This window comes from Gymnoscopelus braueri (assembly GCF_963280865.1).
Source record: "Gymnoscopelus braueri genome assembly, chromosome: 15".
Lineage (NCBI taxonomy): Eukaryota > Metazoa > Chordata > Actinopteri > Myctophiformes > Myctophidae > Gymnoscopelus > Gymnoscopelus braueri.
In genome coordinates, this window is record NC_137620.1 from 39,188,734 (window position 1) to 39,216,651 (window position 27,918).

Here is a 27,918-nt window from a genome sequence, read left to right on the forward strand (position 1 = left end):
TTTTTTCTTCTCTGAGCTTGGATTTGAACTCATGTTGTGCTGCTGTGTTATCAGTTCTATACAATACTATATTGTTGTACTCTTCCCTCTGCTCTGATTTACTTAACCACTTTAGCATACATACATAACAATATACTTTGTTTTATGTTAAATTGTGATATATTTTTTTTATATCTTTGCAGCATATTCACCTGTTTACCTTTTATTACATGCCCAAAATAGGGACACTAGAGTTCAGTAAACAATATCACACTAGAAGGAGTGCTGTTGGACTGTATATCAACACAACTGTGTTTCATTCATAAGCGTGAGGCTGTAGGCTGAGTGCTGTTGTACTGTATGTCAACACAGTCATGATCCAGTCAATAAGCATGAAATTACAGGCTGAGTGCTGAATATAATGCTGATATTCAGTTCAACAGCATGAGTGTGATATTACTTTTATGCAACAATTGTACAAGCACCATTTATTAGTTAATAGTAATACGCGACTACAGATTATGATCACCAACACAAGTAGTTCCGCAAGTTGACTGTTGTTGTTGTTAGGGTATTTTCTACAGTTCATTTAGTTTGCACAAATGCATTTACCCATCCTTCCTAACTATATTAGGAACAGTGGATGTCATTAATACAGTGCTCAGGGAGCAATTAGGGGTTTAGTGTCCCTGAGTGAACTGGTGGTGGGGAAGAACTGGTGACCTCCTGATTCCCAGAGGGCCTCTCTAGTACCATGTGTAATACTCTGCTGTCATGTAATACTTGTGTTGTGGTGTTTGACTCTGCCCTGCAGGCAGCCCTGGAGGCCCTGGATGACCTGAACCTGTTTGGAGCTGAAGGAGGACCCAGCTCTGTGGTCCATGCACTGGTTGATGATATACAACACTGTCAGGTACACGCACACACACACACACACGCACACACACACACACACGCGCGCACACACACACGCACACGCACACGCACACGCACACACACGAAAAAGAGAGGAGGACAGTCATTATGAGAAAGATGGAGAGAATGTGTGAAAAAGAGAGGAAGACAGTGGTTATAAGACCCACGCACACGTTCAACGTGTCACCAATTCTGCCATCACTTCTCACGCTCTGTTCAGACTGCAGGCCAATGCATGTTTCTCAAATCTTCTCTTCATGCCCACACTGCTATTTGTAAGGGATCGGATTAATCTGCACTGGTTGCAGTGTAATGCTTCATGTACACTGTAGTACGACAATGTCGATCGCGTGGTGAACTTGTGGATCCGCTACTTTTGTCGAATGGCTAACTATAAATCAGGCCTCAGTGTCCGAGTGTCCAGACGGAGACACATCTTTAGAGATCAGATTTAAATTCCATTTCAAACCACTTAGGAATGTGGTTTGAATCTGATTCACAAGAATCAGTTTCCATGACACACGCACACGTGCACTTATCCATCCATTCATAATACATTAAAACAAAAAAACATATGTTTATATTCTGGTGTGCATCATCTTCGGTCTACGAATCAACCTCGTGTTGGATAAAATGTAAAAAATAAATAAATAAGTCTCTCTCTCTATCTCTCTCTCTCTCCTTCCGGTCTTTCAGTCCATCCTGACCTCCATGCTGCCCAAGGCGTCCATATCTAAGGAAGTGGACGCAGGCGTGTTGGCCATCATCTCCTACCCTGCCTTCGCTGTGGAGGACCTCAACCTGGTCAACATCACTAAAGAGGAGATCATCTCCAAGCTGCAGGTCAGTACAGTGACATGAGATGGGACACCTGCTGGTTGACAAGTGTTATTGCCCAAAGGTCAGGCAATATTTCTCCTGAGCAAGCAGCTATTTCCTCAGTGGTAGAAATTTCAGGGAGACATTTGGCATAAATCTTACAGATTTTAAGCTGTGAAATTGACTTGCTCACTATCTCACTCCTACCATTCTGCTGCTTTATAGCTCAGAATAAAACGGAATATCATTTCCCAACCCTTCAGTATATATTGACTCATTGTCATCTGATGGGCAGCTTGGTCATGCTGTACGTGTTAGAATAGTCTTAACGAATACAACCACACTGGCTGACCTGTGATGAATCCTGGTTGAGGAATGGAATGACATCCCAGAGCAACATGTGACCAAGCTGTTGATAAGCATGAGGAGGAGGTGTGAGGCTTTTGGGACTGCATATAGTTATTTACACCTGCTACCTACAAGGGCATGCCCCCCCCCCCTTTACCTTCAGGACATGTTCCACACATAAATAGTAGTGTCCCCAGGAATTACATTTAGGGCAGGCGAGATTTTTTTTATGCCCCCCCCCCCCCAGTGTGACAGTGTAAACAGTGTTTAGGTTTGATGTTTACCTGGTATCCTAGTTAATGAATTGCCTTCTTTGCGCTCTATTTACATGACCATTTACCATGTCATTCTTTGACTGCGGTTCATGCCATTTACTCTGATCTTACACTGTGTAATATGGAATAGAGCGTCTGCTATGTGCTTACATTGTCACTTTAAATTGATATAGTTAAAGCCCTGTCCTCTGTTTTTCTTTCTGTCTGTTCAGGGTCGGTACGGCTGCTGCAGGTTTCTCAGAGACGGACACAAAACTCCTAAAGAGGTAAACAACAAAACATGCTCCATGCTCAACACTGTGATTGTGTATGTTCAGGTGGTGTACAACATTCTCATACCATGTGATGTCAATTGACGATGAAACTTCAAGTATGCTGGCTGTGAATAGAATTTTAGACAGCATTTTTTAAAGGAAACACTATTAAACTATCAGACCTTAAAGACCAAAAATGTTGAAGTTGTCTCGAGACGCTTTATATTTCATGCACAGATCCAATGTTTCCCCCCTGAGCAATCACTTGGTGACAGTTACAAGGAGAAAAAAAAAGTTATGTAACACAACACTCACAGTCCAATATGCAGCACGTCTCAAATGGTGATAAAAGGTATCAGATGTATTTACAGAACCTGCTGCAAAGCATCTCATTGACCAGCGTTCAGGTTATTTGAGGACTTCTTGTGAATGCACAGTGGCAGAACTAATGGAACTGGACTTAGTGTGTGCTTTTGTGTGAGTAGCTAATCAGCCAGTAGTAATTGAATGAGAACGGCTACCGTTTAGGTGTGCTTTTAAGCAAGGTGCTAGTTTCTTTAATGGATCTGTTTGTACTGTCTGTACTAGGACCTGGGACCTGTTTGCTTTAAGCGAGGGATGAGGATTTTGGCTTAACAGAGCAAGTAGCTCTGTGAGAGGAGAAATCTGTCTGTGCTGCTGAAAAACGTTTACGTTCAGAAACTAAAACCATTTTGGATTTAAAACGAGCAGCTAAAGTTGATTTAAAAAAAAAAAAAGTAAAGCGCAACAAAAGTGTAGGCCTGTGGAAACAGGAAGTGGATGTAAGGTTGCTTCCTCTGAGAAGCGGTTGCGGTAGAGCAGGTTTGTACTGGTCTCTCTCTCTCATGCAAGTCTTGCCCACACACACACACACACACACACACACACACACACACACACACACACACACACACACACACACACACACATCTGTTTGTGTCTGTTTGTGTTGGTCTCCCATTTTCTCTTTTTTTCCCCCCTGCCTGTCTCTCTCTTTCACTCTTTCTCTCTCATGCCTCTACTGTCCATTCTTTATCTCTTTATCTCCCTCCATCCCTCCCTCCCAGGACCCTAACCGTCTGTACTATGAGTCTGCAGAGCTCAAACTGTTTGAGAACATTGAGTGTGAGTGGCCCCTGTTCTGGACGTACCTCATACTAGATGGAATCTTCATCAACAGCCCTGAACAGGTACACGTGTGTGTGCACGTGTGCGACCTTAGTCAAGATTTAAAAAAATGGTGTTATAAACTTGTCCCTCTATTATCTTTCTCATACTATTGATATCTACGTTCTTCAGGGTAAAGACATGTATGATATTGTATTTAACATGCTTTATGTTGTATATTTCCTGCCCACGTAGGTTCAAGAGTACCAGGAGGCTCTGGAAGGCATTCTGATCAAACAGAAGGATGGAATAAGGCTGGTACCAGAACTCTACAGTGTCCCTGCTGACAAGGTCAGAACGTTAACGCAAGATTTAGTTCTACAAGCTCACAACCCGATGCAGTGCGAAATGTTGTGATGTTGTAGATCGGTTATTTTCGCCGTGCAACACCAGAGCTCAACTAAGTATAAATCAGGCTTTAACATCTTGTTATTCTAGATAATAGCTTGTTATCTAGCTGATAAGATAAGTCGTTTTTATAGTGACATTTGAAGGGTTCTGCAGTGTTTTCAAAGTCAAATCTTGATCTTGTGGCTAAATAACAGATGCAATCTTAATTTAATCCTAACAAAATCACATGACAATGCTTCTATGTCACTTTCATTGTCATGTCATCTTGACCGGTGCCCATATAACCTTATTCCTCCTGTGTTTGGTGTTTTCAGGTGGAGGAGGAGTACATGAATCCTCACACTGTGGAGAGGATTCCTATGGGGAAGTGTCCTCTGAAATGGGGCCAGTCTCTGTACATACTGGGAAACCTACTGTCTGAGGTGAGGAATCACTTATCAGTCCTGTTACACTGAAACCTGAAACAAACAGTCAGTCTGTCAGTCTGTCAGTCAGTCAGTCAGTCAGTCAGTCAGTCAGTCAGTCAGTCAGTCAGTCAATCCATTTTCTGTGTGTGACTGGGCAGGACGTTGCTGAAAAGGTACATTCATGCTCAGCATACCTACCATGAATGCTTACTTGTTAACCATGCATGTTTTGTTTTACCCATTAAGACCGATTCTACAAATACATTCTAAATCAGTAGTTCTAACACTTTCAAGATTTTTCAAAAGAAAATCTAAAATAGTACAAGCTCGCAGTGCGGCACAAAGTTTCAGTCACAGATGGCCTTCTTCAGACCGAAAGTTGCTTCTTTAATACATTTTGCTCCTGTACCGTGCAGGTTGACGTGTGCGGGTGTATCATTTTTATTGTTAACCGTACATGTTTTAAAAAAATCAATCGGATCAATCAATCAATCTTTATTCATGTAGCACAAGTCATACATCAGATTCAACTTCAGATGCTGAACATAAAAAGTGAAGACAAAAGCAGGTCAAAAATAGGTATAGGTATCTAGTATAAATGAGGCACAAATTCTGTCATCACAAGGTTTTAAAATCTGATGATTGCTGATAGCTGATAGTATGATTGAACACATTCCATCTGAATTAATAATACATGTTAATGTAATACACAATACTTCATCTTATGTAATTAAACTGTAATAATATAAAATGTGGTTGTGATAACTCCAGAGGGAGGGTAATGTTTTTCAATGTTCAACCTCTCTTCCTGTGCTACAGGGTTTCCTTGCCCCTGGAGAGATCGACCCACTGAACAGGAGATTCTCTACCATCCCCAAGCCTGATGTTGTCGTACAGGGTGGGTGGCCGTGTCTACATATGTCTACACAGGTTTTAACCACTTTCAGCGTTCTCCATTTTGGGCATGTCATTGCAGGCGAAAAGTTTCTAAAAGTAGCTAAAATGGCTGATCTACTACACGACACATCATACAGCAAAGTATAAAATAGGGCTTAAGCTAATAAAACAGTTCATCGGCTCTGTCATAGATTATGGTGGTTGTCTGCCGCAAGAATGCCTGGCAGAGAGCCAAACTCCGTCTACAGGCGCACCCTCAGATGCAGCTGTAGATTACTGAATGATGATTACATCAGTGAAAAGAAAAGTTTGCACAAATAATATATATATATATATATATATATAAAATGCTCCCATAACAATGTATTACCACCAGTTTCAAAAGAGCTCCTTTGTTTGATGAAGAGCTGATGCTCGAAACATCACGTGTGGTGGTATTAAAGCTGAAATCCATACTTAGTTTTTTTGTAAATAGAAGGTACCAATATTTTTACAAATCTATATGGTTGGGTGTGTTGATACAGTATAACTAACATAACCAGTGGAAAAAGTACTTAATTGTTTTGCTTAAGTAAAAGTATCAATATTGCAATGTAGAAATGAAGGGCTGAAGTGGGTAATGTATGTTTTGTAATAATAATCAAATCTACAAAGTAACTAGTAACTAAAGTTTTCAAATAATTGTAGTGGAGTAAAAGTACAATATTTGCCTCTGAGATGTAGTGGAGTAGAAGTAAAAGTATCGAAAATTGGAAGTACTCAAGTAAAGTACTAATTTCCACCACTGAACCTAACATAACTATCCCTTCCATTGAGACGTTTAGATCCTGTAGGACACCTACTGGTTCAAATAGGTATTGCATATATGTCAAAGGTACATGTTTTACCTTCCCAAACAGGCTCTCCCTTATAGCTAAAGAGACATTTTGGTGCTCACACGGGGGATCTGGGTTCATACCCCGGGTAGGCCATGAATCTTATGGATCGCAGCTTTAACCAATCGAAATAAGTCCCTATTTATCCTACGATTTTCACAAATGTTGTGACATTTCTACGTCGTCACTGCTGTGCTCTTAAACTGAAACTAAATTGAATTGCATGTAAAATGATCTTTGGTTTTACTTTGTCCACCATCATATTTGATGTCATTTCATCCTACATTATTCAGCTTCTATAAACCAAGGCCTTCCTCACATACCTGAAAAAGTAAAAATAAGCCTCAAACTAAAAATAAACTAAAACTGCTCAATTCCTACAAATAAAACTAGACTGAAATCAAACACTAAACAAAAAAACTAAATAAAAAAATCTAAAAGTATTGTATTGTAAAACTATAATAACTCTGCTAGTTACTAAGCTGAATAGTTTGAAAGACTCTTCGCACAAAGTCAGTATGCAACAGTATGTATGTATGAACCTATGCATGCGTGCGTGTGTGTCTGTGTGAGTGTGTGTGTGTGTGTGGGGTGGGGGGACTTCCTGTTGTTTCTCACGCTCATTGTTTTTCTCTTTTCTTTCTTTCTCGGTAATAACCACTATCTCTTCCTCTCTTTTTTCACAGAATAGGTTTTCTCTCTTCTTTCTCATAATGACTCTCTTCCTCTGTTTGCACACATTCTCTCCTTTCTTCTCTCTACCTCTTGGTCTAATTTGGTTAGACAAGGGAAGGCTACTATTAAATAAAGTAATAGTGTATACTATGTCCATGGGGCTGAAACCACACACGCACGGCACACGCCCGTATAAGCAATTATTTCTGGCAATGAAAGATAGAATGTTTTAATAGCTTATTGTGTCGAACATTATTCACTTTTTATTTATGAAGAGTAGGTTGACTAAATGCAAACATGCATGTCTTTTTAGGGACATGATAGGTACCAGTTTCACCTACACATTAAGGGACAGCTACTTTACTTGTTTCACACAGGACCAGAAACAATCCATATAGGGCCAATAGCATGAATTTTCACTTTTTCCTATATACTGTACGTGTGTGTGCTTGCGTGCCTAATAAGTTCCATCTCTGTTTGTGCAGTGTCCATCCTGGCCGAGAATGAGGAGATCAAAGAGCTGCTGTTGCAGAACGGCATCGAGGTGGAGACAGTAGCTGACATCCATCCCATACACGTCCAGCCTTCCAAAGTCCTGAGCCACATCTACGCCAGGCTGGGTAAAAACCTAGAACAGCTTCTATGTGTCTTTAGGAGGCCTGTCACAATTATTACATAATCGCATCATCGTTTGCATGTTGAAAAATGTTCATACAGTTTCAAAACATTTTCCAAAAATAGCAGAAATAATAGATCTACAAGCTTACCCAGCTATTTCCACTATTTGTATTAAATATATATATTTATTTGTATATTTAAGTTATTTGTCATATCTGCCCTGTGCAAATTGTGATTACAAGCCTAAAAAAACAAAACAGAAATTTAAATTGTATTCATATGTTCCAATGTTCAACGCTTTTTTTTGCTACTGTACCAGCACCTTTCTGCTTTGCATTTCTATGGTAAACTGTCTTCCTTCTCCCATCCCTCCTTCTCTTTGTCCTTCGCCCCAACCTCCATCTCTCCATCCCTTCCTGCATGCACTGTACGTGTTCTTTCCACTATATTTGTATTCTCTCTAACCCTACTTTGTCTTAGACCGGGAACGCATCTGTGTCATTTTAGATTTCTTTGGCTATTAGTAGATCTGCTATTTTAGATTTTTTTTGCAAATCTTTGAATATATATATTTTTTATCAAATCTTTGCTCCTGGAGGGTCCCTGGAACAACATATTTTGAGATGGGGGTCTGCGGCCAAATACATATCATTTTGGGGGTCCTTGATATGAAAAAGTTTGAGAACCACTGATTATAGCAACAATCAAAAAACTGTTAGGATTTAGAAGATATTTGTAGAATCGCCAGAAGCAAAGATTTTAGTTAAAAAACATGTTTAAAAAAATATATATATATATTCAAAGATTTGCAAAAATGTTAACGATTCTTCCAAAAATAGCAGATCGCATTCCCGGTCTTAATGGGTTAACTGCAATAGTGAGAGCCTGCACAAGCAATAATTTCACCCGCTTTTACCTTGTAACCTTGATGTGACAATAAAGATTGATTGATCTAACTGAGTGAGTTATTGGTTGAGTGATCAATCAATGAATCAATCTGTCTCTCTCCTCAGGTCGTAACCAGAGGCTGGGTCTGACAGGTCGGCCCTACAGGAGAATGGGAGTTCTGGGAACCGCCAAGTTCTACATGATCAGAAACAATGTGTTCGCGTTCACACCACAGGTAAACAAAGTTGCCATCATCTGTACTCAACAGAACAACCAACTCCCTATCAATAAGAAGAAATAAACGGGACATATTGGCAATTTGATGCTTTATTCATTGAACAAACAATAGTCTAAAGCCTCAGTATCGGGTAGAAAAGTAATACGAAGTCCCAGCAGCATTTTACCTCCTCCTCATGCTGAGCACCAGCCTGGTCACATGTTGCTGTGTGGGCTGGCATTCCATTCCTTCCATCCAGCAAAGGTCAGCCAACGTGGTTGTATTTATTAGACTACTCTATAACACGTAGAGCACGACCCAGCAGCCAGTCAGGTGACAATGGGGTCGATGCCACCAGGACAAATACACTGTTTGACTTTGGCACGACAGTTTGTTCATCTCACAAATGCATGATCCTTACAACTGGTAACAACAGTTAACAGTAACAACAAAGATATGATCAAACAAACACACAGTTACAAACTTTTTTTTGAGGAATTTAGGATATTAAAATGTAGAATAAAATGTATGGATAATAGATCACCATCAGTTCTACATGTGTTCAGTTCATAGATCACCATCAGTTCTACATGTGTTCAGTTCATAGATCACCATCAGTTCTACATGTGTTCAGTTCATAGATCACCATCAGTTCTACATGTGTTCAGTTCATAGATCACCCTCAGTTCTACATGTGTTCAGTTCATAGATCACCATCAGTTCTACATGTGTTCAGTTCATAGATCACCATCAGTTCTACATGTGTTCAGTTCATAGATCACCATCAGTTCTACATGTGTTCAGTTCATAGATCACCATCAGTTCTACATGTGTTCAGTAACAGTTCATAGATCACCATCAGTTCTACATGTGTTCAGTAACAGTTCATAGATCACCATCAGTTCTACATGTGTTCAGTAACAGTTCATAGATCACCATCAGTTCTACATGTGTTCAGTTCATAGATCACCATCAGTTCTACATGTGTTCAGTTCATAGATCACCATCAGTTCTACTTGGCGTTGGACAACAGGATGATCGTTGAGATGCTGAGGACAGATCTGTCCTACCTGTCATCAAGATGGAGGTTGACTGGACGACCCACCGTCACCTTCCCCATATCACAGACCATGCTGAGTGAGTGCACACACACACACACACACACACACACACACACACACACACACACACACACACACACACACACACACACACACACACACACACACACACACACACACACACACACACACACAGAGGATTTATTTGCCTGGATAGTGAGTAAAGCACAAGAAATAAACAAGCGTTGAAGGAATAACAGAAAAACACAATTCAAAGAAAACTAACATGGTGAACTGGCCAGGGGAAGAACTATACTTCTGAGAAACCAATGTCCCCACAAGTATAGTAAAATATGAGCATGAGGGGGTTAGGTTTGACAATGGCTAACCCTCCTATCATCCGATAACTTTGCACTTTGTATAGAACCTTTTAGAGTTTAGGTTAGTGTTAGGTTGTGGTTAGTTTCATAGATTCATGTTGTTTCTTTTTCGATAGTCGATTAGTAAGTTAAAACGCTTACAATTGATGAGTTTGTGCTTGAGCTTACCTTTGTTTGTGTGTGCATGTGCGTGTGCATACCAGCGGAGGACCATTCAGATCTGGACCCTGCAGTCTTGGCCACTCTGAAGAAACTCCAGGATGGATACTTTGGAGGAGCGAGGTGAGGTTTATTCTGAGAGAATAATATGGACTGTTAATAACATCAGTTAAACCAGACATAGAGTCTAATAACGCTGTGGCCTGCCCAAATGTTACCTATTTATTATGGTGTATTCTGGTGTTCTTGCCCTATTGTGGTGATGGTCTATGCTGCATTTGACCAAATAGAAATAGAGATCTTCTTTATAAATAAGAACAAAAGTGCTTCACAACAACAATAATGGTGTGTTTAGATGCATAGATTTTCAGCTGTGACATAACTTTCACACCCTTCATAAGTTCCACTTTTAGGTAACCCGGTATTTCAGGCGGTCATGGTCAAAAGTGGTTAGTTTTATGACATCATGCGTGTAGCAGCATAAGCTGTGATTGGTCTACTGTTGAGGGGATAGACATGCATACTACATACTGTACATACAGACAAATCATGTTCTAATCTAGATAACTTGTCTTACAGCCATGCGTTATAATAAATCAAATACATCAGGTGTTTGATTATTCATGATCTTTGCTAAAATGTACAGATTAACTGACAAAAAGCTTACATTTCACAGATTTTTTTAAAATTATGTTTCATAATGTCTTTCTTCTTCATTCATGTCTTATTTGTCTTCTTCAACCACTTCTCTCCCCAGGATCCAGACGGGGAAGCTGTCAGAGTTCCTGACCACTTCCTGTTTCGCTCACCTCAGCTTCCTGGATAGCAGGTCCTCCTCCGGCCACCACCACGGCGAGGATGAGGATGAGGATGAGGATGAGGATGAAGAGTCCAGTATTGGTGACTTTTCCCCGACTAACATGCCTGAAATACGGTTTGACGACGGTAAGAGAGGTGGATGAAAGGAAGGATGGATGGGTGCTATTTAACTATAGTTGTAGACATAGCCCTTATGCCAGGTGAACCACCTCTCACTAAGTTCAAACATAGCCTAGTTATAGCATAAATAAATGGCCTAACTACTTAAACGGTTGTTTTTAGGATTGATTTTAAAATTCTTTTAATAGTTTATAAAGCTCTAAATGGTCTGGCACCTACCTACCTCTCTGACTGCCTAGAGAGATATGTTCCAAACCGGGCCCTCAGGTCTTCAAGTGCTGACCTGCTCGAGGTGCCTACAATGACATATAAAAAATACGGTGAAGCAGCATTCTGCTTTTACGGACCGACAGTGTGGAATAAACTCCCATTACACCTAAGACAGGCAGCCTCTGTCGATAGCTTTAAAGCACAGCTCAAGACCTATTACTTCACTCTTGCTTTTAGCTGATTCTTTGGTTGATTTTTAATTCCTCACTGTATTCCCTATTTTAATGTTGTTTTATGCCTTTGCTTTTGCTTGCTTTTATTTTATTTTAATTTATCTTTGTTTGCTTTATTGTTAAATTGGTTCTAACTGTAATTGTATTCTTGCTCTGTAAAGCACTTTGAGCTGCATTTCATGTCATGAAAGGTGCTATACAAATAAAGTTTATTATTATTATTATTATTATTAAAGGGATATTTCACTTTCAAATAAAATAAACATTAAAAATAAATATTTTTAAAAAATGAAAAAAGTTATGGCAAAATCACGGCCCCCTCACACATTAGTAGGACACTCTAATGCGTGAGGGGGCCGTGATTTTTCCATAACTTTTTTCATTTATTTTTAATATATTTTTTAAATGTTCATTTTATTTGAAAGTGAAATATCCCTTTAATGGCATAACTATTTAAAGTATCGTTAAGTAATAACTAAATATTTACGCAAGCCCTGAAGCAGCGCTAACATCTACTTATAATGGTAGACCGCTTTGAGTGCATCAATGAATTAATGAATTATTGAATCTAACAAACAACCCCATCCTTGTCAACACTCTTAAAGAGGTAACTTTATACAACATCCATTATGTATGATGGTTTTCCAAGAAAGACACATCCACAAATCCTCCGTGTGTAGGGCAAGTGCACTGGGTTGCACTAGCCCTGTGTGAGCACACCACGGATTGTTTAGACTTCACCGTGGTATGTGTCGAAAAGTTAGTAGTTTGTTTGAACCTCGTCATTAAAGAATTTAAGTGAATCGAGTGCCTCTGTTCTTTGGGTTCAGTCATTAAGAAGTGGTTTACAGGTGAAATCAGTATTCATTGGATTAGATGATTCAAATGTCATTTTATGTGACATTACATTACGAACAGTCTACGCACTACTAGCTGAGTTATGCCATAAATAGTTGTGGTGCAACATAATTTAGTAACTCACTAGTTACAAACTAACTAGTAGCTACTTGTAGCCAGTAGTAGGGACTTACTTACTAACTTAACGACTGAAGTTACGTTCAGCTGGTCCAACCCTGCCTAGGAGAGGGATGTAGTGAGGTGGCCTTACTGTATGTTTCTCATATTCCCTCTCTCTCTCTTCTCTCTCCCACCATCCCTCCATCCCTCCAGAATCAGATGACCTGGCCCAGTACTTGGACCAGCTGATTGCGCACGCTGCTCCCAGGAAACACAGTCCCAAGGTGGCTTCAGGACTGGGCCGGTTCAGGGCTGCTGCCACCAAGACCAAAGAGATGGTTTCTCTGATGAAAACGGCCCACGAACTCGACGTTCACAGTGAGGGATAAGTCCGCCACGTTATTACACCACGACTGTATTCACAGGAACAGTGGACTTTCGCTGCCCGTGTTCTAATAAAGCGTTGAGGTTTAATGCATTGGCTATAAAGAGGGGTGACAGATGAAAGCAAAACAAAAGAAAAGCGTCAAAGTTGAGTGAAGTCCAACTCTGGCACTTCACGACAGAGCGGCAAGCCAATCAGTAGCGCTTTGTGCTCTGAACATAAGCATACACGACCACAGAAAAAGAACTGTATGGAAGTTCCAGCATATTGATAACAAAGTTTTGAATTTGCAGTTGTAGAAATTAATTAAGATTGGCCAACTACATGGCCTATTCCTTACCTAAAACCTATAAATAGTTTACAAACAAGCTGTCAGAGATGAGGACTGAGTGTCTGTTCTCCTCCTCCCTGTATGTGAGCTCCCCAGGAGGGCACAGCTGTTCGCTTTGATCCGCTCGTACCAGCAAAGCTCTTACTGTAGCACATTTCTCACTTATTTACGAGGGTGTCACTCATAACCTCCAACACGCCCAGTTTATTGTAATTTGTGAATGTCCGCACTACAGACAGCTGCTGCTGCTGCTGCTGGTGTGAATTCAGCTTGAGAAACTATCTCGTAGGAGATTGGGTGACACAATTTGGTTTGTGGTTACATCTAAGGCATCTAGGGTTCCCTAACTGGGGATCGGGAGGGTCCCCAAATAGTTTTGGAGGGTCCCCAGATCATTAGCTTAATGTGCAACATTGTTTTCTCACTCAACAGTAAACAAACCAGCATACAGTATATGTGTATACAATACAGGGTGTCTGCACATTTCTAAAGTTACAATTTAATGACTTTTAAGACCTTACCAATTTGGCCAAATTGTCAAATATTACGTAAGAAATAGGCAAACATTGTGAAAATAGCCGATCTACAAGCTCACAACGCCTCGCAGTGCGAGGTTGGTTGGTTTATGTATTCTCAGTGAACTCAGTGATTATCAACTGTTTTAATTTCAATGACCCACAGTTGACACACATTCAACATTAGGCCACATTTATATGTTTTTTGTTTGTTTGTTTGTATTTCATATCTGTGACCCCTATCTACTATCTTGAGAGAAGGGTGGATGGATGGATTTCTCTCATTATTTTTGTCATTCTTTCTCTCCCTCCATCTCTCTCCCTCCATCTCTCTCTCTCTCTCTCTCTCTCTCTCTCTCTCTCTCTCTCTCTCTCTCTCTCTCTCTCTCTCTCTCCCCATCTCTCTCAGATGTGAACATGTACCTGCCAAACAGGTTGTTTGTCCGTACTCGCCACTCTTCGCTCAGCCTCAATCTGGCGGATCCCACTATACCACAAGAGAGCCAGGTGTGTGTGTGTGTGTGTGTGTGGGGGTTTGGGCTGGGATCGGAGTGAAGTGGTACCCAAATTTGGTGATAAGCAATGTCATCATTGTGTGTGTGTTTGTGTGTGTGCACTCGCTCATACTTTATGTGTATTGTTGTACAACAACAAAGTATAAAATAGCTTAAGCGGTCATTCTCAGTGCTGTGATGTGTACTCATTTGAGGTTAAAGTGAAATGTAATCTATGTTAATGCCATATTATCATTCTTGTGTCTCCTGCAGGCTTGTCCAGTAGTGATCTCCACAGACAGTGACATACCCAAAGATGCCAGTGGAGCCATAGACTACAAGGCCCTGGTTCAGCTGCTGAAGGACACACATAGTCTGCAGGACCAGGCTGACATACTCTACATTCTCTTCAAGGACAAGTCAGTCAGCCTTTCCATAATTATGCCACAGTTATTGACATAATGCTAATTTTTCTGAAGCCAAAAAGACATAAAGGGCTCTCCTCACCAAGAATGATAACTATAACAGTAACTAATATGAATATAGCATTTTAAATGGTTCTAAGGAGTCTACACCACAACTATAATGGAAGTTTTAGGATCACTTTCAGAGTGACTTGATACAGACAATCAAAATCACTCCCTATGTACAGGGTGTCACAGTCAACACGTCACTTATGTTCAACACGTTGACCGTATGTTATCGTTGATCAGTGTGTATGCTCATTGCTCACTTAACACTGTGTGTGTGTGTGTGTGTGTGTGTGTGTGCGTGCGCGCAGGGGTATGGACTGGGACACATGTCTGCATGGTAATGGCTCTACGGTGCGTTCTCTGCTGACTGACCTGTATGAGAAGGCAGGAGAGCTCAAACAGTGGGGTCTCATCAGAATGATCTCTGGCATGCTGAGGAAGAAGGTGGAAGAGCTAGACTGGGTACGTAAAGCACACACACACACACACAGGCACATAATTCAGTTAAATTCACACAAAGTCTCATTTGTATTTTTGCAGATTATGATTTTATGTAATATTTCCAGAGCTCTTTGTCATTAGCTGTGGTCTCTTCCTAGGCCTGTTCTGATCTGCTGGCCCACCAGAAGCACCTGACGGTGGGTCTGCCTCCAGAGCCCAGAGAGAAGACCATCACCGCCCCCATCCCTCCTGACCAGCTGGTCAAACTCATAGACGAAGCCAGCGAGAACAACATAACGATAGCTATACTCACACAGGTGGGTCACTCACTAATGTAGAGGGACCGTGGGCTTCACATCCGCTTTATCGCTTGTTCATGATCAGAGCTTCCGTGCTCCAGACTGTATGACCGGAAGCATTTGAAAATTGTGGGAGGCAACAGTCTGGCCACACAAGACTACTGCACTGGTGACTTCTAAAGGTTGTTAGGGGCAACTGTTCAGCAGGGAGCAGAACTTGGAGGGATAGCGTGTTCCTCGACATGTTATAAACTCCCTTTCACAGTCAGGTGAAAATACATGGCTAGTGACTACATGTATATCGAAGGAGGCATGTGAGTTCTCAAACCACATCCTTTGTTCATATACTCCTGCAGCTTGGACACGTTTTCAAGCTCCTTTTGTTGTACAAAACGCATGCACATACACACACAATCCTCATTTTTTGGTAAGAATAAAGCAAATCTGTATGGAGTATGTTACAATATAACTGGAGGTGGTCTCCCAACTCTTCCTCTGAGACACCTATTGGTTGACAAGAGGTATTGCATTAAAAAAGTGACGAGAGCTCAAACTTTTATTGCTCAACAGTAAAAACTTCAGGACTCTCGGGGGGAGGCGGGGGGTACTTGGGTTTAAACGTGAAAGTTACCTGTAGCAGCTTTAATAGTAAAAAGAAATAAACTAAATTTAATTAATCATCAACCTACCTTCCACATTCACATCTCTGTCATTCTTATACTGTCTTTTCTCTCTTCCTTCCATCCCTCCCTCTGTCTGTCTGTCTGTCTGTCTGTCTGTCTGTCTGTTAGGAGATCATGGTGTTCCTGGCCATGAACATCCGGACTCAGCCCAGCCTGTTCGGTGAGATGATGAGACTGAGGATTGGACTCATCATCCAGGTCATGACCACCGAGCTGGCCCAGTCACTCAACTGCTCTGGTAAGGACACATGGACTGAAGATGAAGATAACACAGCAGAGAGTCACTCTGGGCTGTTTTCAGACTGGCAGCCAAAATCAGAGTTTTGCCCTTTCCAGATTGGAATCAGATATAGTCTGGACAGCAAACAAAACACAATCATGGAAACAGATTTTTGTGAATCAGATTCAAACCACATTCCTAAGTGGTTTGAAATGCAATTTAAATCTGATCTCTAAAGATGTGTGTCCGTCTGGACACTCGGACACTGAGGCCAGGTTTATAGTTAGCCGTACAACGGCATCGCTTGCCAAAAATAGCGGATCCACAAGTTCACCACACAAGCGACATTGTCGGACTACAGTGCAGTGTACATGAAGCATTACACAGCAACCAGTGCAGACGAATCCTATCTGATCCCTTGCAAATAGCAGTGTGGGCATGCAGAGCCGATTTGAGAAACATGCATTGGCCTGCAGTCTGAACAGAGCGTGAGAAGTGATGGCAGAGTTGGTGACACATTGATCGTGTGCGTGGGTCTTATAACCACTATCTTCCTCTCTTTTTCACACATTCTCTCCATCTTTCACATTTTTTTCACTCTGTCCTCCTCTCTTTTTCGTGTGTGTGTGTGTGTGTGAGACAGGAGAGGAGGCGACAGAGAGTTTGATGAGTCTCAGTCCGTCAGAGTTGAAGAATCTTCTTCATCACATCCTCAGCGGGAAAGAGTTTGGCGTGCAGAAGAGTGGTCAGTCATCAGTCACAATATTTGCCTTTGAGATGTAGTGGAGTAGAATTAAAAGTATTGAAAAATTGAAAAATTGGAAATACTCCAGTAAAGTAAAATAATACCTCAAAATTGTAAGTACAGTACTTGAGTAAATGTTTTTAGTTACTTTACACCACCGCATTTTAGTCTCCTACAACATTACCAATAACATTCCAGTCTCATACAAAATAACCAGATCCAATGAAAAAGTCTGACATTATCCAATGAAACGTGATACTTTGTGTCACATTAATTCTGTGCTTTTCATTACACTTTTATTAATTCTAAAGCAGCAGGAGAACTGCCAGCACTCTCAGAAATGTCCTTCTAGATACTTTTGCCCTTCAGGTGAAGGCGAGTAGCTGAGGTTTGCCCGTGCCTAGCTCTGAATAAAAGTGCCCAAACGACATTTCTGTGAGTGCTGGCAGTTCTTTAGCTGATATTGAACTCTTTTGAGCCGTGCACCCAGTAAACAGTGGATCACTGGCACTGAGCTGTCCTCGCATTGTTTCCGCATTCATACTAAAGACAACAGCTCACTCACTTTCAAAGTGTACCACACCCTGTCTCACTAAGAGGAATCTCCATCTTGTGGTGAAAGCTGGAACATACTTCTTCTGGTGTAAAAAGAAAGTGTAAAATGTTTCACTACGTATTTCATGGTATAAACATAGCCTTTAAACAAAAAAAAGAGAATGTGACCATACATTTGTACATTCATTTCCTAAGCATTTGAATGGTGTTTTTATGCCAATAGCAGTCAAAGCAGATGACAAAGACAAAGTGAAGAAACCTGTCAATTTTTGGTACGGTTTACATTCACTTTTGGACAGCTACATTTGTATTTTTGTAGTTTTGGGACGCTGGTGAAAATGTTAATCTGGAGCCTTGTGAACATCACAGCCAACTGTACTTTTGGCTGTGTTTCTTGTTTACTTATTAAACCAAATTGTATGAGTTCTTTATTATCTATAATTCCTGAACCAGATGTGTTTAAATGTGTTTGTGTTTTTTTTCCTCCTGCAGTTCGAGAGATTGATACTGGCGTCAGTTCTTCCCTCTCCATCCATCAAATAGGCCACGCTGGAGCCACCAAGAGTGAGAGAGCTGGCATCAGTAAACTGAAAAGTGACATGAAACTGGTAAGGACTGGTTCATGCCGTGCGTGCCGTGTGTGCGTGTGTTGGGTGGTGATGCTTTGTTTCCTGTTAATGTTTCACGCTCATTCTTTACCTATTTTTTCTTTGTCTTTTAACCACTCTGTCTTCCTCTCTTTTTCACGTGTGTGTGTGTGTGTGTGTGTGTGTGTGTGTGTGTGTGTGTGTGTGTGTGTGTGTCTGTGTCTGTGTCTGTGTCTGTGTGTGTGTGTGTGTGTGTGTGTGTGTGTGTGTGTGTGTGTGTGTGTGTGTGTGTGTGTGTGTCAACGTGGGTGGCTTGGTGAGTGGGTGCACACACCAGTTGTCACGACACTAGAGCTATGGCTGGGCAATTAATCGAAGCTAAATCGAAACCAACATTTAGAACCAATAGGTTGATCTAATAATCGAGAAACAAGGCTTTATTTTTAGTAATGTTTTTTATTCTTATATATCAATGAATCAACATGAAAAAAATTCAATAGATTTTTGTAGTCGATTAAATTGATTAATCTGATTAACCCCTTAAGCCCTATATTATACTTTATTGTCCAAAGGTGACTTGCAAAAATTGTGAATATAATTACAAGCTCACAAATCATCACGATGCAACACGTTTGTGAGCTTGTATTTTTGCCATTAAAAAAAAGATGTTGGCAAAAGTTTGAAATAATCGTGATATTGATTTGAATGCGATATTGCCCAGCCCTAACTAGAGCTACTGAATGCTTTTCTACTGCCACCGTGACACACAGAGACTGTAACCTCACTCACCCTTGCTGTCAAACGGACCTCTCTTTGCAGCTGGAACAAAGATTGTCTCTGCCGGATATCAGTAAGGTGACGCAATGAGGAGGAACAACTACAGTATTAGATATAGTGCATGCACTTATCAACGGTATTACAGATCATTTCAAATTAAGGAAATTAATCGGTCGATTGATGAGAGTAATCGGTGAACCCCACAGACTATGCTGTTGGTGGTGATATCCTAATGTATATAATAGAAATGTTCAAGATTTTTCAAGAATAGCAGATCTACAAGCTCATAGCGCGACACAAAGTGACGCGCTATGAGCTTGTATATCTGCTATTTTTTAATAGCCAACGTATAAAATATGGTTAAAGCGCTTAGACAGATGCTTTCCTGGTTTTAATGGGTTAAGCTGTTGATTAGCATTTTTGGAAAGTCCCCAGAAATCTGCACGTAGTCGGAAAATAACTAGAAATTAGAACTAGAGGCAGATTATGAGGCATTAATGGAGGCGCCTACAATAGATACAGGCTGTAACTGGATGTATCTCTCTGTTGCAGATGGAACACAGGCTGTCTTTGATAGACACTGTTAAGGTGATGACGATGTTGTTAGTTGTTTGATTTGTTTAATTCATTAAACAGCTCTGCAATCATATGTTTTACATTGAAAATGAATGTGGACCTATTAGAGGTCTTCAGTCACCTGAGGTTATGAGATGATTAGTTATTCTACTTGTCAGTATAGTGAACGGTCAGACTTGGTAGTGATGAAGCGGATGCCTGCCCACCACCGCCGAAGTTATGGGTTCAAATCCACCGTGGTGCATCCGGCTGTGTCAAGCGTCTGTAAGAACACAATTGGCCCGTGTTCAGGGAGGGTGATAATTGTCACTGTACTTATTTCCTACGGGCTGGGGGGGGGGGCACCTGTCAGCAGGGAGCGTTGGGTGGGAGGAGTAGGGCGAAGGCCCTACGTCCTCCCGGTGGGGGTTCCTCTCTGGCTGGTGAGTCGGTTGGATACAGCAGCAGTGACACAAAACACACAAAATGTGTATGGGGAGAAATGAATTGGCATGACGACTAAATTGGGGAGAAAAAGGGGGTTAAAAGCACGAACAAAAAATTAAAAGAGGGGGAAAAGACTGGTAGTAACAGGATGAAACTGGTTTTAAACTGTTTTTTCTGCCCAAGATGGAGCAGAGGCTGTCTTTAACAGATGCATATAAGGTGATGTTGGTCATCTTACAGGTGGTGGCAAACATTAACTTTATTGGATAAATAAATACTTCACCTTGACCGTGTCCGGGAAAAAAGATGAATGGTGAGCAATCAGTAGGAACAGAAAGGAGGCTGATTGTGGTTGGAATCAAATGTAATTGGATACCTGGCAACAAAAGAATGAAAAAACAATATATTTTCAATAAATGGCAGTAGAAACGGAGCAGGTAAACATGATCTTATGGAGTGTGGTCTTTTTATTGCAGATGGAACACAGGTTGTCTTTGGCGGAGCCCTTAAAGGTGATGATGATTATATTGATGGAGAATAAGGTTCACAATAAAATAAAATAAAAATAGATTACTGATAATGATCATTTATGTCTTAATTTCTTGGAATTTGCAATGGTGTAAAGTAAAGTAACTAAGTACATTTACTCAAGTACTATACTTCAGTACAATTTTGAGGTATTTTTTTACTTTACTGGAGTGTTTCCAGTTTTCAGTGCTTTTACTTCTACTCCACTACATCTCAGAGGCAAATATTGTACTTTTACAAGTACATTTTTAATTCCGGACATTTACTTGTAACAGAGTCTTTCTACATAAAAGTATTGATACTTTTACTTAAGTAAAAAAAAAATCACTTTTTCCACCACTGGGAATTTGTGACTTCAGAAGAAACTCTCTAGCTTGGTTCATGTAAACATGATTTGGTTCTCTGATCTATAAGGTTAGTGTGTGTGAATAGTTTCACGAATGGTGAATGAAAGTTGTTTGCATTGTGTTTCAGCTCGACTGTCCCACAACAGTCCATCGTAAGGTGAAGACAATGACCGTTTTGTTAACACTTGTCTCTCTGGGTGTTAATTCACCAATTCACATGGCTAATTATCACAACACACCCAGATGGTTGTTATTGGTGTTGGTGCACAATTAATAATGTTGCTACGTATTTGAATGGAAAGTTGTCAATTCATTCGTTTTTTTCTTTTGTTTTTATGTGATTTCTGTAATGACACACTTGAGCGTGAAATGTCTCACGTTCCACTCCTAATGTTGTTTCACCAACTTAAAGCATGTGGAAAGTCACGATTCTTTCACTCCACTGGGTGTTGGGTTGGTATATAAAGTGATTATTTGTAGATGTGACGGCACTATGATCTGCAATTGATTGCCCTTTAAAGCCGCAATCCATAACTTTTAACCAATCTGTATGATAGAGTATGTTAATGCATACAATTTACAACTGTGGTGGAGGTGGTTGATCTACTCTTCTATTGACAAACGCATATCCTGTGGTCAGGTAGGACACCTACTGGTTGAGAAGTGTTATTGCATGAAGCTCAATATTATCCTCTGCCTCTAAACAGACTTTCTGTATTAACTCAGCAGTAGAACTATTGGTGCCGTACCCGGGTTTGAATCCCGGGTAGGTAATCATAGTTAAAAATGGCAGCTTCAAGATTTATTTATTTAATTTATTTATTTAGATCTACCTTTTTTCACTCAGATTAATTACTTTGTATTTGTCTTTTCTCTCTCCCTTTCTCTCTCTCTTTCTCTCTCTCTCTCTCTCTCTCTCTCTCTCTCTCTCTCTCCTCAGAGCTTAACCCCCCACATGCTGGACATAGATAACATTGAATCTGGGGTAAGAAACCTTTCACCAACACAATTGTAGCATTTCTTTTGCGGCATGTTTAAATACGAGGCAAATATTTGGTGTTTATTTTGCGTTCTGGAATGGAAAATAATGTAATTCTCAGTACAAACTTAAGAGGAATAGCGAAAATAGCTTTGCCTATAATAACGACCTGCTTCCACTCATCCCAGAGGTACAGGCTACCGTCCATAGAGTCTCTGGACATCCCGATGAGTGGGCCCGTGGCCAGGGACATCAGGCACGGCCAGTGGCTGCGCAGGAGGCGTCTGGACGGAGCGCTGAACCGAGTCCCTGTAGGGTTCTACAAGAAAGTCTGGAAGATCTTACAGAAGGTGAAATCACACACACCATACTATACGTGTGTGCACCATACCAGACACACACACACACACACACACACACACACACACACACACACACACACACACACACACACACACACACACACACACACACACACACACACACACACACACACACCTATTTTCCAGTGGTGTAAAGTAACTCATTTACTCAAGTACTGTACTTAAGTACAATTTGGAGGTATTTGTACTTTACTTGAATATTTCCAATTTCCAATACTTTTACTTCTACTCAACTACATCTCGGAGGCAAATATTGTACTTTTACTCCACTACAATTATTTGAAAACTTTAGTTACTAGATACTTGGTAGATTTTGATCATTATTACAAAACATACATTAACCACTTCAGCCCTATATACATTTCGGCCATTTGAAAATAGCCGATCTACAAGCTCACACGCAGTGATGTAGTCTAGCTACGCCAGGCTAGTGAAATGAGACATCCTGCATAATGAGTACTTTCTGCTTTTGGTTCTTTAAGCACATTTTGATACCAATACTTTTGTACTTTTACTCAAGTACATTTTTTTTATTCCGAACATTTACTTGTAACGGAGTACTTCTACATTGCAGTGTTGATACCTTTACTCAAGTAAAACATTTTAGTACTTTTTACACCATAAGCAATTTTCACACTAAAGGTGCTTACACACCAGGGTTAGGGTTTTTTCAATGCAATTCATTCTCCTGAAAATAATATATTATATAAATCATATATTTTGACCCTTTAAGACCTGAGGCGATTGTTTAAAAAAATCAAAATCCTAACAGTTTTTGGAAAAAAACTAAAAAAAAAAAAATCTCGATTTTTCAAAAATAGCAGATCTACAAGCTCATAGCGCGGCACTCGGTGCCGCGCTATGAGCTTGTATATCTGCTATTTTTGAATAGCCAAAGAAATCTGACACAGATGCGTTCCAGGTATCAATGGGTTAAGTTAGGGGCAGTTAGGGGTGTCTAGCTCAGGGACACGTTGACACGTAGTAGGTGGGCCTGGAGGCGAACCGGTGACCTTCTGATTACCAGGCGGGCCTCTCTACCCACTAAGCTATGACATCAACCTGTATGAATAGTTTGATGCTAAATACTGGTCGTCAATTTTCTTATCGTTTATTCGTCATGCCCTCTGGTGTGTAGACAAAATTCCTTTTGTTTTCAGTCACTAGTTGAACTCCTCAATCTGTGTGAAGTTAATACAATTCATATATTCAAATGTTAAGTACATGAATTATTAATTATATTAATATTTTGTTTCCCAGTGTCATGGACTTTCCATAGAGGGATTTGTTCTTCCTTCTTCGACCACTAAAGAGGTAAGGAGGTCATAAAGTACTGAATCATATGCATGATGTGTTGTTCCATGCACGGGACATAAATAAGTATTATTATGTATCATGTAGCATCACTGTGCTGCTCTACCTCGTCATCTTTTCCAGACCCAACATGTGCTTAGAACCTCTCCATCTTATATCCGTGTCTTCGCTTTGTTTGACTCCTCTCTCTTGAATTTGAACACAAACAGACACACACACACACAAGGAACTCTTACACTATTATGACTTTTTAACCACTTAAGCGTTCAGGCGAGCCTCAAGGTGCATCTGCCTTGTTGTTCAGAAGCATCAACTGCGACGTCCTGCTAAACAAGGACACCCTTTCGTGTGAAACACATGGCTCTAAAAGGGATAGTTCACCCCAAAAATTAAGAGACTTGAATTAATGCATATTTTTTTGTTTTTGTCTCATTTCTAAGCCAATAATTTGATGACCGGCAGCGGTTCCGGAACCGATCGGTTCGCTTGTCATCAAATTATCGCTGCCTATCGGTCCGCTGGTCATCAAATTATTGGCTTAGGAACGCGACAAAAACAAAAAAATATCCATGAATTCAAGTCTCCATGGGGTGACTAATCCATAGAAAAAAACTATAAACTACGTCAATTTTTGGGGTGAACTATCCCTTTAATGAATCGCGTCCTAGTCCTACCGTGTACTTCTATAGTATACAAACAAACACACACAAAACTTCTGTACACTCTACATATTATCATATCCTGACTCCTTTTCTTCTTTCTCTCCGTTTGTGACTCCATGCTTATCTTCGCCCCCCTCTCTTCATCTCCTCCTCTCCACCAGATGACTCCAGAGGAGATCAAGTTCTCGGTCCACGTGGAGACGGTGTTGAACCGCGTCCCCCAGCCCGAGTACAGACAGCTGCTGGTGGAGGCCATCCTGGTGCTGACCATGCTGGCAGACGTGGACATCCAGAGCATCGGCAGCATCATCCACGTGGAGAAGATCGTGCACATCGCCAACGACATGTTCTACAAAGACCAGGTCTGAACTATAGGGGTATAGAGCATCGCAGTTCCCGCCCACTTCCTGGTTTTTCCTGGTGCCGGAAGGAAAAACTCAATGCATTTTTCCCATTGACATTTCCAAAAATATTTATATCAATTAATTTAAGCCTAGAATCAAGCCAATAAAACATGACCATCATCATGACCATAAAACGTTTTTTTCTGTGATATTTTTTTTTTTTAATATTTAATTATATGATATACTATATTTAATAAATACCCTTTGTTTTGCCGTTTAAAAAAATAATAATCACAGAATCAAACGTTTTATGGTCATGATGATGGTCATGTTTTATTGGCTTGATTCTAGGCTTAAATTAATTGATATAAATATTTTTGGAAATGTCAATGGGAAAAATGCATTGAGTTTTTTGCGGTGGAACCCGGAAGGGGCGGGAACTGCGATGCTCTATAGCGGTTACATTGAATGACTGATTAACCCATTCAGACCGGGAACGCATCTGTGTCACTTTAAGATTTCTTTGGCTATTCAAAAATCGATCAGATCGATCGAGCAGATCTACAAGCTCGGTGCCGCGCTATGAGCTCGTAGATCTGCTATTTTTTGTAGAAAACAAAATTGTGAAAATTTGTGCAAATCTTTGAATATATATTATACATATATACATTTTTAACAAAAATCTTTGCTCCCCCATATTTTGAGATGGGGGAGGGGGGGGTCCGCGGACAAATACATATCAGTTTGAGAACATAATATTATAGCAACATAAGTTTTGTTTTTTATTTAAAAAAAATCCCCAGAAGGAAAGAATTTAGTTAAAAATGTTCGCTTTAAAAAATATATATTCAAAGATTTGCTAAAACATTCACGATTAAAAAAAAAGCAGATCTACAAGCTCATAGTGCGGCACTTGAATTAAAAAAATTATTAATTGATAATGAAAATAATGTATTAGTTATTACCAGCCCTAATGTGTACAATACATGAAGGTAAAAATACTTACTTGTTCTATCTCTCTCTCCCATGTCTCTCTTACTATGTCTTTTCATCCCCTCTCCCCCTCTTTCTCTCCCCCTCCCTCCATCCCTTCATCCGCAGATGGACTTGGGTGCAGAAGAGCACATTCTGGAGAGGGACCCTTCCACGGGGGTGTGTAGGCTGTTGTATGACAGCGCCCCCAGTGGCCGCTTTGGCACCATGACCTACCTCACCAAGGCTGTAGCCGTTTACGTTCAGGACTTCCTGCCTAGCGGTGCATGTGTAATGCAGTGAGAAGACACGTGCACAGAGAGGGACAGAAACACGCACAAAAATAAATACACACACACACGCACACGAAGACGGACACAAAACACAGAAATGGGGACATGCTAGCACAAATGCACAACCACAAAGGGAAGCAAATTCATACACATGGGTACACACACACACACACAGAGAGAGAAGGAGACAAACACATGCATGTGCGCACACAAAAGTCTCATTTATGCTCCGTTTCGCGTCAAAAATAGCCAACCTTTTGGGTCGTCTATTTTCGGCTATATTATGAATCGGGCATAAGGCTGCCCGTGTCTTCCTGTATACTATTTGTTTGTTTGTTTAATTATTTTCTGGCCTAACTGCAACACATATTTTACGTTTAAAAAAGGTTTGGTTATGAACTGAATGCAGTTTCCTCCTTAAACAGTAGTCTTACTGTAGTCTCACTCTTAAACCTAAAGTAGAAATGTGAGCATTAACATACAAAGATAGACCAGAGTTTTGTCTTTGCAGCTCAGGCAGAAACCTAAGCCGTCCGGATCACAGACAGACGGACAGACAAACAAACAGGAGGAGCGAGATCTAACACTGTAGTGCTGTTAACGCTTAATGAATGGGTACCATTAATACACTGTATCTTTAATTACCATGGTTATGCTATATCGTTTGCTGTACCAGACTGTAGTTTACCTCCTATAGTCCTACCGGACATTACCTCCTATAGACCAGCGATTCCTAACCTACCTATGGGGCCGCGAGGGTATCGCAAATGGTCTCTCAAATCATTTTCAAGACACTATGATTTATTATAATATAGCATTAAATGTGTCATCACTATGATACCGATGAATAGGAACTTACAGTGTCATGTATAATATGTTGGTGTACTTGCACTATGTGTCAAAATCTGATTTGATTTGATTGAATGTTAATTTAAACATGATCTGAGAGAGGTGGGCCGCAGACGCTTTCAAGTGGACCCCGATCCAGAAAGGGTTGGGAACCGCTGTCCTAGACTGTTAGTTTACCTTCTATAGCTCTACCTGACCATACCTCCTAGGCTGTAATATGTCTAAAAATAGTTACAAAAACAGTAGAAAGATATTTGTTATGCTGAAGTGGGAGGCTAGTCTTTACGTTCATACTGTATAGATACAGTGTACTGTATATGCCTCTTTGAAAAACACAATGTAGACCTTGAACGCCTTAACGTTGATGCACTTTGAAATGCAATATCACAGTTTTTTTTGTGTGTGTGAATATGACGTCCATTTTGCCGTTTTATGCAAAAATATGTTTTTAAATTCACAATGGGTAATTAAACCACTTGTATAACTAACTTTGGTTAGAAAATGAAAATTGTGTGTCATCTTCTTCCTGATTGAATCGTTGCCAATTGCCATTAATATTTCCAATCTTTTTTTATAGTTATTTTGTACATGACCAAAACTATAGCAGGTTTAATCAACCAGGTTTAGTCAACCAGAACTATAGAAGGGTTTTGTGTAATCAAGTACACTGGCTGTTGTCACTTTGGATCGATAGATTAAAATAATTGGTGGCTATAAAGTTTCCAACTAGTTTCTCAAACAGTGTTGTATTATGATTATGACCACAGTTCCTCTTTGATAGCTGATTTAAGTTTGAGAAAATACCACTGTACGCTCATGGGATGCAGCATATCAAATCAGTGATTAATAACAGCCCAATATGATTGATTGATTGATTTTTTCTTTATTAAAGTGTCATGCTTCAGGAAGCCCAGCCCATATGGACTTACAGGACACTAGCATTTCATTTGACAAACACTATACTATACACTATACCCAATACTTGAATTGCATAGATTTGTTTTGTGCTATTCTAGTGACTCGGATAAATTAAGTAAACTGAACCCAACCACTTCCATTTTATGTAGCAATGAAGATCAATTAATTCATTACAAA

At 40.3% G+C, this 27,918-nt stretch overlaps 1 protein-coding gene across 4 annotated transcripts in view; it reads left to right on the forward strand.

The window, feature by feature from the left end:
• phka1a (phosphorylase kinase, alpha 1a (muscle)) overlaps positions 1 to 27,646 on the forward strand; it is a 36,576-nt gene extending 8,930 nt beyond the window's left edge. For 2 of the 4 annotated variants that reach the window (XM_080450546.1, XM_080450549.1), the window contains 27 exons: positions 794 to 892; positions 1,591 to 1,737; positions 2,549 to 2,602; positions 3,679 to 3,801; positions 3,974 to 4,069; positions 4,444 to 4,551; positions 5,356 to 5,434; positions 7,469 to 7,603; positions 8,615 to 8,724; positions 9,699 to 9,843; positions 10,351 to 10,429; positions 11,064 to 11,251; positions 12,859 to 13,023; positions 14,286 to 14,383; positions 14,644 to 14,789; positions 15,152 to 15,305; positions 15,443 to 15,601; positions 16,375 to 16,504; positions 17,130 to 17,231; positions 18,279 to 18,394; positions 20,629 to 20,664; positions 21,155 to 21,184; positions 21,968 to 22,012; positions 22,195 to 22,356; positions 23,650 to 23,703; positions 24,527 to 24,727; positions 25,811 to 27,646. In XM_080450546.1, coding sequence (XP_080306672.1) covers positions 794 to 892; positions 1,591 to 1,737; positions 2,549 to 2,602; positions 3,679 to 3,801; positions 3,974 to 4,069; positions 4,444 to 4,551; positions 5,356 to 5,434; positions 7,469 to 7,603; positions 8,615 to 8,724; positions 9,699 to 9,843; positions 10,351 to 10,429; positions 11,064 to 11,251; positions 12,859 to 13,023; positions 14,286 to 14,383; positions 14,644 to 14,789; positions 15,152 to 15,305; positions 15,443 to 15,601; positions 16,375 to 16,504; positions 17,130 to 17,231; positions 18,279 to 18,394; positions 20,629 to 20,664; positions 21,155 to 21,184; positions 21,968 to 22,012; positions 22,195 to 22,356; positions 23,650 to 23,703; positions 24,527 to 24,727; positions 25,811 to 25,984 — 3,135 coding nt within the window. In that variant the 3' untranslated portion in view covers positions 25,985 to 27,646. The remainder of the gene's footprint in view (positions 1 to 793; positions 893 to 1,590; positions 1,738 to 2,548; positions 2,603 to 3,678; positions 3,802 to 3,973; positions 4,070 to 4,443; positions 4,552 to 5,355; positions 5,435 to 7,468; positions 7,604 to 8,614; positions 8,725 to 9,698; positions 9,844 to 10,350; positions 10,430 to 11,063; positions 11,252 to 12,858; positions 13,024 to 14,285; positions 14,384 to 14,643; positions 14,790 to 15,151; positions 15,306 to 15,442; positions 15,602 to 16,374; positions 16,505 to 17,129; positions 17,232 to 18,278; positions 18,395 to 20,628; positions 20,665 to 21,154; positions 21,185 to 21,967; positions 22,013 to 22,194; positions 22,357 to 23,649; positions 23,704 to 24,526; positions 24,728 to 25,810) is intronic. The other 2 variants (XM_080450547.1, XM_080450548.1) reach the window with 2 other exon arrangements.
• Positions 27,647 to 27,918: the final 272 nt, after the last annotated feature.